The 16,157-nt window shown below is 42.2% G+C and overlaps 1 protein-coding gene across 1 annotated transcript in view; it reads left to right on the top strand.

Annotated features, from left to right (window-relative positions):
- Positions 1-16,157, top strand: part of LOC138784155 (collagen alpha-1(XXI) chain-like) — an 88,754-nt gene that overhangs the window by 66,962 nt on the left and 5,635 nt on the right. The window contains exons 21-24 of the mRNA XM_069959668.1: positions 9,216-9,362; positions 9,926-9,980; positions 11,020-11,208; positions 11,730-11,807. Of these exons, the coding sequence (XP_069815769.1) occupies positions 9,216-9,362; positions 9,926-9,980; positions 11,020-11,208; positions 11,730-11,807 (469 nt within the window). The remainder of the gene's footprint in view (positions 1-9,215; positions 9,363-9,925; positions 9,981-11,019; positions 11,209-11,729; positions 11,808-16,157) is intronic.

Raw genomic sequence — 16,157 nt, 5'->3', positions numbered from 1 at the left:
GTTCTAATATAGTAAGGGTTAAGTCAGTAGGATTATTCTGGTGATAGTTTGAAAAGTGTTTGGATATACTACTTGGTATAAATGTACCATTCGGGCAGTATCAAAGGGTAAGAAAAAATTGTAGTACCAAAGATGATTTTGTCCAGCAGGCTAAGATACTAAAAAACAGATTTCTGAGTAAGGGTTATCCGGAAAAAATCCTAAAAAAAGCTTATTATACAAATGTTAAAACTACGCAAAGAGACATTCTAAATAATATGAAAGAAAAGAGCCTAAGTAAAAAAGCTGATATTAATAGATATCCCTCTGGAAACAATCCATTTAGTTGTGCTTTTGTCACAGAGTACAACTGTGGAGTGTCTGTAATTAAAAATTATCTACAAAAAAATTGGTCTATCCTACGGGATGATCCAATATTAAAATCTGTGGTTCCTAAGAGACCCAATATTATTTTTCGCAGAACTAAAACTATGCGGGGTCATGTTGCCCCTAGTAGACTCTGAAGGGTTCAAAATAGGATTCCTGAACAAATACAAAATGTATCAAAAGAGATAGGATCCACAAGATGCGGGCACAATCGATGCCTGTGTTGTGAATGGATGCCCCTGACTCCAGTTACTACATTTAAATCTAATACCACAGGGGAATTATATTTTATTCGTAGTAAACCTAATTGTGCGACACAGTTCGTTATATATCTATTGGAATGTAGTTGTGGACTGCAGTACGTGGGACGCACTGTTCAGACAGTGCGGTCACGGATTAATAAACATAGGTCTAATATAAAAAAAGCTCTTCTTCTTCATAGTATATCCAAACACTTTTCAAACTATCACCAGAATAATCCTACTGACTTAACCCTTACTATATTAGAACAAATCCCAGAAAATCACCCAAACAGATATAGACAACTGATAAATCGGGAATCCTTTTGGATTTTTAAATTAGCTACTCTTACACCGCAGGGATTAAATGAAACGATTGAGAACACAAGATAGGCTTTTATTATTGTTATCTCAAATTTTGTTTATATGTAAAAAAAAAATTTTTTACAACTTTTTTTCTTATATTTATATTTTTGGGTCTGCTTGCTTTTTATTCCTTTTTTGTAGAAGTGTTTTATGTATTAAGTTAAAACAGGTTTACTTGCAACTTGATCTACTCCCTGTTGGGAGGTATTACGTATGTAATTAGACATCACCTGTATTTTGGCTGCTACTGGGCATGTGCAAACCACCCTTTTTATAGATCTTGAAAAACATTCTTTCGTTATACACTTGAGAAAGAGGTCAGCACGACTTCGAAACGCGTTGTGTTTTAATAAATAGTTTTTTATCTTCATTATTTATTTTTTGGCCTATCTTGGACCAGCGCCCGATCTTACCCAGTGGTTGGAGTGGAGGATATATGTTTTATGCAATACCGGTTTGGTTTCTGGGAGTGGCTGCAGTCCACACACATGTGAGCATTGAGAGTTGTGCCTTGCATTTGCACAACCACACCAGGTGAGAGTCTTCCCTTTACTCCCCTGCACTTACCTAAGTCTTGCAGACCCCACACATTGGAGCGCTGTTCACATTTATCTCTGATTTATTTATTGGCTGTCCACATTTTGGAGGTACTGCACACTGAGAACACCGTACAAGATCTTCCATTGTATATATGCTCTGACCTGACCCAGCTGTCACGGTTTCCCTTCTTTCAAGGTCAATCAGATCCTTTTGACACTGGCCCAACTTTCCTGCTCCCAACACCTCAACTCCGTCATCTGTTTATTTGTTGCCTAATTAATCTAACCTCTTGACAGATGTTATTGTCATGTGACAACCATTAGTATTCATGTCACCTATTAAAGGGAACCAATCAGCCCGTTTGAGCTGATATGGTTCCCTTGAGCACTGTATAAAGCACCTGGAGCGGCCCGTCACGTACCAGCCACGGCCGCAGCAGGTGCTTTATAACGGAGAAAATGACTTTTATTCCCCGGCTCGTGACTAGATACGAGCGGGGAAGTAATCATGGTGGGCAGCTCCCCGCTCATATCTAGTCACTGCGCTCAGCCTGTCAGCGAGCTCGGCGGGATGATTGACAGGCAGAGAGGCCAGTAACGGACCTCTCGGCCTGTCAATCATCCCCTCTGAGCGCGCTGACAGGCAGAGCGCAGTGACTAGATATGAGCGGGGAGCCGCCCACCATGACTACTTCCCCGCTCGTATCTAGTCACAAGCCGGGGAATAAAAGTCATTTTCTCTGTTATAAAGCACCTGCTGCGGCCGTGGCTGGTACGTGCCAGGGCCGCTCCAGGTGCTTTATACAATGCTCAAGGGAACCATATCAGCTCAAACGGGCTGATTGGTTCCCTTTAACAGCTTTTATATTAAGGCTGATCAGGGTATACTCCCAGTTCTCCAAACCACTAATTACTTTTAGTGAAACAACTTCTTGTCAGTGAACAGACACATTTTTTACATCCAGAGACTAGAAACTGTACAGACCTAACATGTCTGTCTAAACAGAGCTTAGCCAAAGCAATCATTTTTACAAGGGGAAACATGAGAGAATGCTAATGTAGTTTTTGCCTAGTGATGAAGAAAGACTGAGAAGCCAGGAGGAGGAAGAAGACTTTTGTTTCACCTTAAGATGTCATAGAATATTTTAGGAATAGAATCCCGTACGTCCCATTTTAATTTTACCTCTTCCTTTTTTTTTGTTAATGCAGCCTAATGCAAGGATTCTCAGTCTATTTCTTGCATGGACCTAAATTTTCTGTACAGACCTAAATAGCAGAATAGTGTCAAAAACCTCTAGGGGAACATTTATCAAACTAATTGCGCCTGTTTTTAGTCTAATATATCTAGTTTGCGCTAAAAAAAAATCTAATATGAATTTTTGAAGCTTTTTTAGACTATCCAAATTAGATTTGACTTCTAGAATTTGATTTTTTGTTGTTAATTAGATCGAAAGTGCGGCAAAATTTTTTTTTTTTAGCTAAATTTATTAACTGCTCAATTTGTTATAAAGTCGCATATAGAGGCACATTGCTACGTCTGCTCTGAACCAGGTGAATAATATTCACCTTTTCCCAGTTCAGTCTAGTTTTCTGTGAATGCTCTTTCCTTGCTGTGTGTTGCACAGGTGTGTTGCATAGGTAAAACAGACATGCGGATAAAATTCATTGCATAAACATAATTATTAATCAATAAACATGAGGGTGAAGGTGGTGATACATGCTGTATAGCCGGCGGGGTACGGGAGAGCTGTAGCTTATTCATGATGCAATGGTCATCTGTGAGTCCATCTAAGTGAGCCATTTAAGTGTGAAAAAAATGAATTAATACCAGAATTGAAACCAGAATTAAACCAAAGGTAACACTCCTCCATATTCTCATCTCCTCTCCCTCTCTTTGCTTACAATGTTTATTTTGGCTTTCACCTTCGCTTCCATTATCCTCAAACTCTGTGTTAACCCTCCACTCCCCACACCAAGTAACAATCTCTTTATTTCTCCAGCTCTTTTACCCTCTGATCTCTCCCCTCCTATTATCCTCTTTCCATACACTAAAACCTTTACCTGTAAATGCTCTCAATTTCTGTGCCCTCTTACCTACTCACACCTACTGTCTCTGTCTCTGCTACTTCTCATTGCTGGAGACATTTCACCAAACCCTGGCCCTCCCCACCTGATCTCATCTACTCCACTGCCCTCCTTTCGTCCACATTCTTCTAGATCACGGCGGCACCCCTCTAACACCATACGCATCCGTCCTGACCCCCCTCCCCCTGTCCCTTTCTCTGCTGCACTCTGGAACGCACGCTCTGTCTGCAATAAACCTACATTCATACATGATCTCTTTCTTTACCACAACCTCTTCTTCCTAGGCATAACTGAGACATGGCTGTCCCCTACTGACACTGCTTCCCCTGCTGCACTTTCCTACGGTGGGCTCCAGTTTACTCACACCCCTCGCCCTGGCAATAAGCTGGGTGGCGGGGTTGGCCTGCTGCAAATGGACAACTGCTCCTTTACCCCAAGCCCTCCTCTCCCTGCTCTCACCCTCACCTCCTTTGAAGTACACTCTATCCGTATCTATTCCCCCTCTAACCTCCAAGTGGCCGTCATCTACCGACCACCAGGCTCCGCAACCACCTTCCTTGACCAGTTCAACACTTGGCTGTTGCATTTCCTTTCAACAGATATTCCCACCATCATCATGGGCGACTTCAACATCCCCATCGACACAACCAAATCACCCGCCTCTAAACTCCTATCACTAGCCTCCTCCTTTGGCCTTACACAGTGGTCCTCTATGGCCACTCACACAAAGGGCCACACACTGGACCTCATCTTCTCCCGCCTCTGCCCCAAATTTGACCTCACCAGCACATCTCTCCACATCTCTAACCACAACCTCCTAACTTTCTCGTTTCTCCTCTCTTCATCTGCCCCCCCAGTCCAGAAACTTGCCCACCCTCGCAGGAACCTCAGAAACCTCAACATTCAAACACTCTCTGACTCCCTTCTGCCTCTCTCCACCATACACTCTCTGAACGACTCTGACACAGCCGCAACCTTCTACAATTCCACAATAACCTCAGTCCTTGACTCTGTTGCCCCTCTCACGTAAAAGAGAACACGAAGCACGAACAGACAGCCTTGGCACACCGACCTAACCAAACAACTAAGGTGAGTGTCCAGAGCTGCTGAGCGGCGCTGGAAGAAGACTGACTCTGAGGAACACTTCCAAACATACAGGAGAGCACTCCTTGAGTTCAAATCTCTGCTAAACAGGACTACTTTTCTTCCCTCATATCTTCTTTATCTCACAACCCTAGGCAACTGTTTAACACCTTCAACTCTCTTCTCTGCCCCCCACTGCCACCCCCCACATCTCTCATCTCTTCTGAGGACTTCGCCACATTCTTCAAGCAGAAAATCGATGACATCAGAGTAAGCTTCACCTCACAGTCCCCTCAGCCCCCCCTCATGCCTGTCTACTGCCCGTCCCCACTAACTCACCTCTCTACCATCACAGAAGAACATCTCTCCAAACTACTCTCCACATCGCACCTCACCACCTGCGCACTTGACCCAATTTCATCCCACCTTATCCCCAACCTCTCCTCAGCAGTTGTCCCAGCACTTACCCATGTTTTCAATCTATCACTAACTTCTGGCGTCTTCCCATCTCGATACAAACATGCAACCATAACACCTATCCTCAAAAAGCCATCCCTTGATCCTACCTCCTTATCCAGCTACCACCCCATCTCGCTTCTCCCCTTTGCCTCAAAACTCCTGGAACAACATGTCTACCATGAACTTTCCTCCCATTTTTCATCCAACTCGCTTTTTGACTCCCTGCAATCTGGCTTCCGCCCCCACCACTCCACAGAAACTGCCCTCACCAAAGTGGCTAATGACCTGCTGACTGCCAAAACCTCGCACCACTACTCTGTGCTCCTTCTCCTTGACCTATCTTTTGCCTTCAACACAGTTGACCATTTTCTCCTCTTACAAATCCTCTCATCCCTTGGTGTCACTAGCCCAGCTCTCTCCTGGATCTCCTCTTACCTCTCCAACCACACTTTTAGTGTCTCCCACTCCCACACCACCTCCTCTCCTCGTCCCCCAACTGTTGGTGTTCCCCAAGGCTCTGTACTCGGGCCTCTTCTCTTCTCCATCTACACCTCTGGCCTGGGACATATCATAGAATCCCACGGCTTCAGGTACCATCTTTATGCCGATGACACTCAGATCTACCTCTCTGGTCTGGATGTCACCTCTTTGCTATCCAGGATTCCAGAGTGTCTATCATCCATATCCCCCTTCTTCTCCTCCCGCTTTCTAAAACTCAACATGGACAAAACAGAACTTATCATCTTTCCCCCATCTTGCTCCACCCCGCCTTCTAATCTGTCAATCACTATTAATGGCTGCACTCTTTCCCCTGTCCCCCAAGTCCGCTGCCTTAGGGTCACCTTTGACTCTGCCCTGTCCTTTAAACCACATATTCAGGCCCTGACCACCTCCTGTCGCCTTCACCTCAAAAACATTTTCAGAATCCGCTCTTTCCTCACCCCTGACTCCACCAAACTATTGGTACATGCTCTCATTATCTCCCGCTTGGACTACTGTAACATCCTCCTCTCTGGCCTTCCAGCTAACTCCCTTGATCCCCTCCAGTCTATCCTTAACACTGCTGCCCGACTAATCCACCTTTCCCCTCGCTTTGCCTCAACCTCTCCCCTCTGCCAATCCCTCCACTGGCTCCCCATTGCCCAACGTATTCACTTTAAATTGTTGACCATGACATACAAGGCCTCCCACAACCTGTCCCCTCCGTACATCTCTGATATGATATCCCGCTACTGTCCCTCACACAACCTTCGATCCTCCAATGACCTCCGTCTGTGCTTCCCCCTTGTTCGTACCTCGCACAACCGCCTCCAAGACTTTGCCCGAGCCTCCCCCATACTCTGGAACTCGCTACCCCGACACATCCGGCTCTCATCCACCATCAAGTCCTTCAAAAGTAACCTGAAAACCCACCTCTTCAAACTAGGCTACAACATACAATAATTCTGCATCAAACTTGAATGGCTGCACTTTACCTCCTGTTTCTCTCCCTATACCCTATAGATTGTAAGCCCTCGCGGGCAGGGTCCTCTTCCCCCATGCAGTAGCGGTCTTGGGCACCACGCATACCACGCAATTGCGTGGGGCCCCCGACATCCAGGGGGGCCCCGCTCTGGTGCCCAAGACCGCTGCGGCTAACTATGTGCGCTCGTAACGAGCGCACATAGTTACAGGCAGCAGCGGCACTGACAGGGCAGGAGCCATTGGCTCCCTCCCTGTCAGTTACTCTTGTGGCCGCAGGAAGTGTTTTCCCTGCGGTCACAAGAGGCTGCTCTGTGTCTCTGGTGCCGGCGCTCGAGGCGTCACTGGAGCGCCGGTGCCATGACAACGGGAGAGTGTCCTTATGTGACCGCAGGGGAAACACTTCCCGCGGCCACAAGAGAGAAGAGACGAGAAGAGGAGACGCCGGACCCAGGTGAGTAAAAATGTTTTTTTTTGTTTTTTTTTTTTGTGTGTTATATATAGGGAGCCTATATAAAACGGGAGAAGCGCACAGGGGGGCTATATAAACGGGGGGAGCGCACAGGTGGCTTTATAAACGGGGGGAGTGCACAGGGGGCCTATATAAACAGGGGGAGCGCACAGGGGGCTATATAAACGGGGGGAGCGCACAGGGGGCTATATAAACGGGGGAGCGCACAGGGGGGCTATATAAACGGGGGGAGCTCACAGGGGGGCTATATAAGGGGGAGCACACAGGGGGGCTATATACAAGTGGGGGAGCTCACAGGGGGGCTATATAAGGGGGAGCACACAGGGGGGCTATATACAAGTGGGGGAGCTCACAGGGAGGCTATATACAAGTGGGGGAGCACACAGGGGGTATATAAAACTGGGGGCAGAACGGGGGGTATATACAACTGGGGGGAGCACACGGGGTATATACGACTGGGAGAAGCACACAGGGGGTCTATATAGTATACTGGGGGAGCACACAGGGGGGCTATGTATAACTGGGGGATCACACAGGTCTATATATAACTGCGGGAGCACACAGGGGGGTCTATATACCACTGGGGACAGCACACAAGAGGTATATACTACTGGGGGCAGCACACAAGTGGTATTTACTACTGTCGGCAGCGCACAAGGGGTCTATATAACTGGGGGCAGCACACAGCGGTCTTAATTACATTGGGACTGCACAGAAGTGCCTATATGCCTCACTACTATACTGGGGCACAGAACATACCTAATTATTAAGTGGGGGCACAGGGACACCTTTAATCTGTGGGGGCACAGAGGGGCGTAACTACTATATAGACATAGAGGGGACCTAACTACTGTATGTGTTGGAGCCTAAAATATTTCTCTGACAGATTCTGGAGGGAAGATTACCAGCCGGGAGAAGACTTCAAGGTGGCCCAGGCTGGATGGAGAGAGAAAGAAAAAAAAGTAAAAGACGCTGATCAGAGAAGACGCCTCCTGTAAGTCACTGAATGTAACTGCACTCTGTTATAGGGTCTGTAGTGATAGGGGTCATGGTGTGGCAGTATTATGTTATGGCATCATTGGTAATATCTTCCTGTTTTGTTCAGAGCAGTTTTGAGGTGATATGTAATCTCTGTATGGTGGTAGGAGGGTTATAAGAGGACTACTGGGGGGGGGGGCAGCGCATGTCGAGGAGGGGGGGCATGGGGGGGCCCCAGACATGACTTTGCTTGGGGCCCCAGAAATGCCAAGACCGCCCCTGCCCCCATGTACCAGTCTGTCTTTTGCCTTCATGTAATGTTTTCTGATCTTGTATTGTTCCTGCCTGTTGCCTATCTATTGTATAGCGCTCTGGAATTAAGGGCGCTTTATAAATAAATAATAATAATAATAATAATTTTATCCGCATGTCTGTTTTACCTATGTGCAACACACAGCAAGGAAAAAGCATTCACAGAAAACTAGACTGAACTGTGAAAAGGTGAATATTATTCATCTGGTTCGGAGCAGACGTAGCGATGCGCCAATATATGCGACTTTATAACAAATTGAGCAGTTAATAAATTGAGCTTTTTTGGACTATTTTTAAGATCATTTTTTTAAAGACACATTTACTATGCTATTAGACTTTAACAATAAATTGGACTCAAAAGATTAGATCGATTTTTATGCCAAAACATCTTTAAAAAAATCGTCGTTTTAGATTTGTTAGTAAATGTCCCACCTAGTGTTTATATCACTTTTTTATTGTATGAACATGTCGCCATCTGCTGGCCACAGCTTAAAATGCAACAATTCATTATGTACAGCAGGGATGTACAGCTATTGCAAAACTACAATTCCCAGCATGCCTGGACATGTAATTCAAAGTAAAAAACAATGCAAGTCTGGGATTTTTTTAATGTCAATCAATGCAGTAAAAATAGGACTCCAAAGCCAGTCACTAACAGCTTATGTAAGCTGCTGACGTAAATTCCCCTGTATGGAGTGGGGTCAGTTCTTGAGACTGTTCCATACTTCCCTAGTGCAAAGTGGATGTCGGTTAATCGGTTAATCAGGTAAACCTTTCATCTAATGATGTGTATATGTTTATTGTATTTATATCATTTGTGTAAAGTGTATACTTTAATATCTTGGTGAATTTCAGAAAGGTGAAATTGGTGACTCTGGTAATAAGGGGCCAGAAGGCAAAAAAGGGGAAGCTGGTATGCATGGACTTCAAGGGCCTCGAGGTTTTCCAGGTGAAATAGGCCCACAAGGAAGATCTGGGATACCTGGTATTCCGGGAAAACCGGTTAGTAAAACAAATAATGGGGAAAAATAATTGCTCAGCCAACGTAAGAAATAAAAAAATTAGAAAGAATAGTCAGAGAAAAGGGTTAAAAGAGCCAATTTCTGAGTCATGTACAGTATGTATTACCAGTCTTCAGATAGTTCTGTAATAGTTACTTTGTTTCATGAGAAAAATTTGGGAACTACCTGCATTTCTTTTATTATCACCCACTGACCCCAATGGTTAAAAAAAGGAAGTCTAATGCAACTGTCCCATTGACTATGCTATCATGGTTAATGGTTAATCTGTTATGGTTTGCTTGAATCTACATTTAGAGGTTCCATCATGCCAGTCAAGTTTTATGGTATTTTTGACAGCAAGTGTGGAAGTCTGCAATTTTATACTTATCTTAAAAAAATACTGGATCCAATGTTCTCTCCATGGAAACCAACAAACCCAAACCTGGGAAGGGAGAAGGTTTTTGACAATTATTAGTTCATTAACCTGTACAGCTACATGTAACCAGTTCTGATTGTTTAAAGAAAAACCCTAAGAGTATGTCTCTGTGTCTTTCCTTGCTATAGGGGAAATCACTGACTGATGACCACGTCTTAAAACTTTGCAGCAACTTATTGCGTGGTAGGTTCCAAAATGTCAGCTGTACTCAACAGATGTTATGTCACTCAAGCTAAGGACATTATGTAATATATAATTATCGTAGCTATGAGACAGACCAAGCCTGGCCTATTCCTAAGTGTATTCAAATGCAAGGTGACTCTGTTTACTTTCACCAACTTAAGACCCATGTTGTGCCAGTTTTTCAGCCATGTTAAAGCTATATTTTCATTGTGCAAGAATTTGCTACTCTTTGCTACTGCGATTTTGGTTAAAACATTGTTAAATCTCCCCCAAACTTTTTAATTTGTACCTGTTGGGCAGGGATTGTGATCGCAAACAGTTTTGCAATATACTCACTTTATTTATTTTTATTGTTTTCTATGTTTAAATCAACTTTATACATACAGCCAAACTGTGGTCCATGCTGCTATTTGGTCTTTTCTCTGTTCAAAAAAAAAAAAGAGAGACCAAACACAGGATGTCCCAGTCTATTCCCACTCACACATGGAAAGACATGTACTGTTCATCATGCAGGCTGTATATTAACTGAGGGCAATTAACTTATATTAATTATATTACTAAATTTGCTAATTATATTATCAACTAAGCAGATTACTAGGAGACAATGCTTTTGTTATAAAACAATTCAGTCAGTATAATGTCACTGTGCGGTCACAGAGTTTTTGGTGCTGTGTGACAGGAAAGCTGTCCATACAGGGTGAGCACGCCCAGGATTTTCTGCTACTGAATGTGGACGTGCAGTAGCTGTACACATGCACAGTAAAGGGGGACACCTAGTGGCCATATGTACTGTATGACCTTGTTTTAAACATACAAAACTTGTTTAAAAATTAAGAGAGTATATTGCAAAATTGCTGCTTGCAATCATAACCCCTGTTGATTTCTTGAAAAAAAAATTCAGCACAATGCCTCTTTAAAATTATTTTCAACTTTGTAAGTAGTATACTAACTATATATAATCTATAGACAGGTGTTAAAATATTTCGCTTTTGTGCACACTGCCCTTTTCTTGTTTCTGACCAATACATTTACTTTTTAGAACAGCTACCCTCCCTACTTCATAATCTTAGCCCAAGATGTCAACCCTGTGAGGGAAAACCAGGATTTCCAGGGATGCCAGGTATCCAAGGAAAACCTGGTGATAGAGGTCCACCTGGCTACCCAGGAAGAGGAGGCAGATCTGGCTATCCAGGACTTCAGGGATTACCAGGACCCCAAGGAATGAAAGGTAATATTATTCAACTTACTAAACTTTTCAATGTTGTGTATACTTTTAAAATAATTACATAAATAAAAGTATTTTTTATGAAAATGACCTTGTCTATAAACATGCCCAAAAGAAAACCTGTTAGGCTGTCTTCCTATTACGTCAAAAACCCGCCAAAAATGATGCTAGTGCATACTGTGGCGTACTCATGATGGGCCTATAGACTTTAATGGACCAGCTAATTCAATTAGTCACTATGTTTTGTCCATTTTCTGAATGTATACGTTCATTCTGTAGGACTCAACAGCATAGTCACTAATTGACTCTATTAGAGTCCATGCGCCTACTAGGAGTACATGGTGGTATATACCAGCAATCCGATTTGACAGGTTTCCAAAGTATACTGTGGGTGTAGGCTGAAAAAGTGATGGGAACATGGCCTTATAGTGCATCAATTCATACTTAAACCTCTTAAAGAATTTGGGAATCCATAATAAATGATATAGTAATGTCTGGAAACTGTGTATATCTGCCTATTGCAGGTGATAAAGGGCCAAAAGGAGACAAGGGTTCCAAAGGAGAAAATGGCATTGGAGACCAGGGCCCACCAGGAGCTCCAGGTAAACAATTCTGAATAATGCATAATAAGGCTATGTTACAACATAGTATTTTTGCTTAGTGTTTTGGTCAGTATTTTGCAACCAAAGCCAGAAGTGGATTAAAAACACAGAAAGGCTACGTTCACTCACTGTTGAAATTGAGTGGGTGGCCACCATTTAATGGCAGATAATGGCTATTGTTTTAAAATAACAGCAATTACTTGAATGGTGTCCATCCACTCAATTTCAACAGTGTGTGAACATAGCCTTCCTGTGTTTTCAATCAACTTCTTGCTTTGATTGCAAAATACTGATCAAAATGTTGAGCAAAAATACTGCGTGGGAACATAGCCTAAAGAGGTTATCCAGGATTAGAAAAAGACTGCTGTATTCTTCCTCCACTTATGTCCTTAGTTTGTGTGTGCTACTGCAGCTCAGTTCCATAGAAGTGAATGTTTTTGAGCTGCTATATTACGCACAACCCCTTTAACATGCAATGGGTATAAATCTACAATTATACAATCACTATTCACTGTTCTTCTGTGTAGAGATGGATGAGATTATTATATATCCCCCCCCCCACGCTCATTGAAGGGTCATAATATCATTAAAAACAATAAAAGAGTTTGTCATGGGTAAATCTCTTTAGGAGATTAAAAACTGAATAATTAAAGGGGTTGGCCACTATTAAAGTTGTTCACTGTACAGTATAAGGCTAGGTTCACACTATGTAACTGTGCGGCTGTATTTTTTATGCGGCTGTAAATGTGCGGATGAAACTACGGCCGTGGGAAAAAATAGACATGCGGCTCAAAACATACGGTCATTTACTTGGAAATCTGGTTCAACTAAAAATAACAAATAAAATCTTAAGAAAGTGATGCAAACACCTCTGGATGCATCTGGGAAAGCAGGGAACACAGTTTACATGAATTGCTATTACCGGGGTTTGCGATCCTCTGCACTAATGCTGATGTCTCTCATGGTTAATCTATTAAAATAATAAAACACATTTTCGTTGTAATAAAGTGCCTTTCGTTGTTCAATAATTAAATTTAAACTAATCCATCATTTTGCAATTAAATATACTGTTAAAATAAATATATATATAAATAAATGTATATTTATATATATGTATTTTTTGACAGTATATTTAATTGCAAAATGATGGATTCGTTAGAATTAAATTATTGAACAACGAAACTGAATTTATTTCATCGAAAATGTGTTTTATTAATTAAATATTAATTAGTACAGGAAGCTCCATAAGCCGTTAATTCATATTGCCGGCAAAAGAGCATTCTGTACTAATCATCACTTTACTTTAATGAAAACATCAAATGTTTCTTCTAATTATGTTATCACAATAGCATTATTAGAAGAAACATTTAGAATTATATGTGCGCTCAGCTGATTGGCTGATCGGCTGAGCGCACATATAATGAGCCGGTCCGCAGCACAGTGACTTCATTGTGCTGCGGACCAGCGAAGAGGACACATCGGGGTGAGTATAGAGCTCTCCCCACCCCCTCCCCAGCACTGCACCCCTCCCAGCAAGGAAGGGGGGGGTCAGTTAACCCCTTCCTTGCTGGGATGGGTGCAGTCTGACATCAGTCTGGCCCCCAAGGGGTTAAGGGGGATGCAATACATCCTCCCTTAACCCCTTGGGGGCCAGACTGTAAGCAGCGATCTGTAAAGATGCTGCATACTGTAAGGTGCACAACACCGCTCACAATGATGGGTGTTGTGCTCCTGTTTGTGTGTTTCTCCCTTTTTGTTTTTCAGATATCGATATCCTGGGGATTACGTCGGATTCCGTGGACTACGTCGATGACCAGCGTTTTTTTTTTGTTTTTTTTCTATAAAATGGTCAATGAGGGGTGTGGGGGTGTTTTTATTTGAATAAAAAAATTTTTAACTTGTGTCTTGTCTTTATTTCTTTACTTTATAGACTTAGTAGTGGAAGCTGTCTAATAGACGGAATCCACTACTAAGTTGGGGCCTAGTGTTAGCCGGTATAAAATGGCTAACACTAACCCCCTATTATTACCCCAGTACCCAATGCCACCAGGGGTACTGGGAAGAGCCGGGTGCCAGTGGTCCGGGAGCGTCAAAATTGGCGCTCCTGGACCGGGCAGCAGCAGGCTGGTAAGATTTAGGCTGGGAAGGGCCTAAACCAATGGCTCTTCCCACCCTGGTGTTACCAGGCTGCTGTCGTTTGGTTTTTAACCCGGCTGGTTATAAAAATAGGGGGGACCCTATGCGGTTTTTTTTTTAAATAAATAAATTAATAAAACACATTTTCGATTAAATAAATTCAGTTTCGTTGTTCAATAATTTAATTCTAACGAATCCATCATTGTGCAATTAAATATAGTGTCAAAAAATACATATATATATATAAATATACATTTATTTATATATATATTTATTTTAACAGTATATTTAATAGCAAAATGATGGATTCGTTAGAATTAAATTGTTGACCAACGAAAGGGACTTTATTACAAAGAAAATGTGTTTTATTAATTTAATATATTAACTATTAGAGGCATCGGCATTCGGCATCATTGCCGGCTATTTTTGAAGTACTCCGTACGGACCGCCTGTCAATCCTCGGCCGCATGTCCAGCCGCAAACAATGGTCTTGTTCATTTTTTACGGGTCCGTTTACGATCGGGCCGTAGATTCATACATAGTGTGCACTGTGCAGCCGTATATCCTATACTTTCCAGCGTACGCATGAACCACCAAAAATACCGCCGCACAATTACAACCGCAAACTTACATAGTCTGAACCTGGCCTAAGTAAGTGTGTGCACTGTACTTACTGACAGCAGCTCCATGTGTAGATTAGGCTGGGTTCACACTGCAATTTTGCAGTCCGTTTAACGTTTTAGAAGTTTATAACTTATTATAGCTTATTTTATAAGTTTTATGAAGAAAAAAACAGGATGCAAAAACAAATGCAATTGTGTGCAAATGTGTTCTTTCCTTTTTTTTAGTGTACACCAAAACATGGTTTAACCCCTTAAGGACCGAGCCTAAAATGGCCTTAAGGACCGAGGCAAATTTTATGAATATGACCTGTGTCACTTTATTCATTAATAACTTCGGGATTTACCTATCCGGCTGATTCTGAGATTGTTTTCTTGTGACATATGGTACTTTACATTTCTGGTAAATTGGAGTCGATACTTATAACGAATCTTTATGAAAAAAACCAAAATAACATTAAAAATTGTGAAAAAATGAATTTTTCCAACTTTGAAACTTTTCTGCTTATACACAAAATGGTTATGCCACATAAATTATATATTAAATAGCATTAGCAACATGTCTACTTTATGTTGGCGGCATTTATTAAACTATCTTTCATTTTTTTAGACAATAGAAAGTTTAAAATATTAGCAGCAAATTTCCAAATTTTCAGTAAAATTTCAAAATCAGATATTTTTAGGGACCTGTTCAGGTTTAAAGTGTATTTTAGGGTACTGTATGTTAGAAAGCCCCACAAAGCACCCCATTTCAGAAACTGCAACCCCCAAACTCTACAAAAGCACATCCAGAAAGTTTTTTTAACCCTTTAGGGTAGTCACAGAAATAAAAGCGAAGTGTGTAAGAAATTTGAAAATTAAAATTTTCTGTGCATTGATTTTAATGTAATCCAATATCTTTCATTATAAACCTATTACCAGAGAAATGCACCCCAATATTGATTGCCCCACTTCTGCAGTTTATAGAAATACCCCATATGTGGCCCTATTGCGCTATATGACACAACCACAAGCCTCAGATATAAAGGAGCGCCTAGTGAATTTCAACGCCTCCGTTATATTTGGTCATTTTTGACTGTACCACTTCAGGTTGGCAGAGGCTCTGGGGTGCCAAAACCTAAAAAACACCCCTAAAGGGACACCATTAGCGTAAAAAAGGAAAAATAATTTTTTACACTAAAATGTTGTTCTAGCCTTCAATTTTTCATTTTCACAAAGGGATAAAAGGAATAAAAACCCCAAAACCGTGTAGCGCAGTTTCTCCCGAGTATGGAAATACCCCACATGTGGATATAAAGTGCCAAGCGGGCGCAGGACGAGCCTCCAAAGGGAAGGAGTGCCAATTGGTTTTTGGAAGCTGAATTTCACTGAAAAGGATTTCAAGGGCCATGTCGCATTTACAGAGCCCTCGTGCTGCCAAAACACTGGAAACCCCCCACAAGTGACCCCATTCTGGAAACAACACCCCTCAAGGAATCTAATAAGGGGTGCACTGAGCATATGGACCCCACTGGTGAGGGACACAAATGTGGAACAATCTGACGTGAAAGGGAAAATTTTCATTTTTTCACTTTCACGGCACAAATGTGGCCGT

Source organism: Dendropsophus ebraccatus, chromosome 2 (genome assembly GCF_027789765.1).
Source record: "Dendropsophus ebraccatus isolate aDenEbr1 chromosome 2, aDenEbr1.pat, whole genome shotgun sequence".
Classification (NCBI taxonomy): domain Eukaryota; kingdom Metazoa; phylum Chordata; class Amphibia; order Anura; family Hylidae; genus Dendropsophus; species Dendropsophus ebraccatus.
The sequence above is the reverse complement of the archived record's forward strand: the minus strand, read 5'-3'. Positions and strand labels throughout refer to the sequence as shown.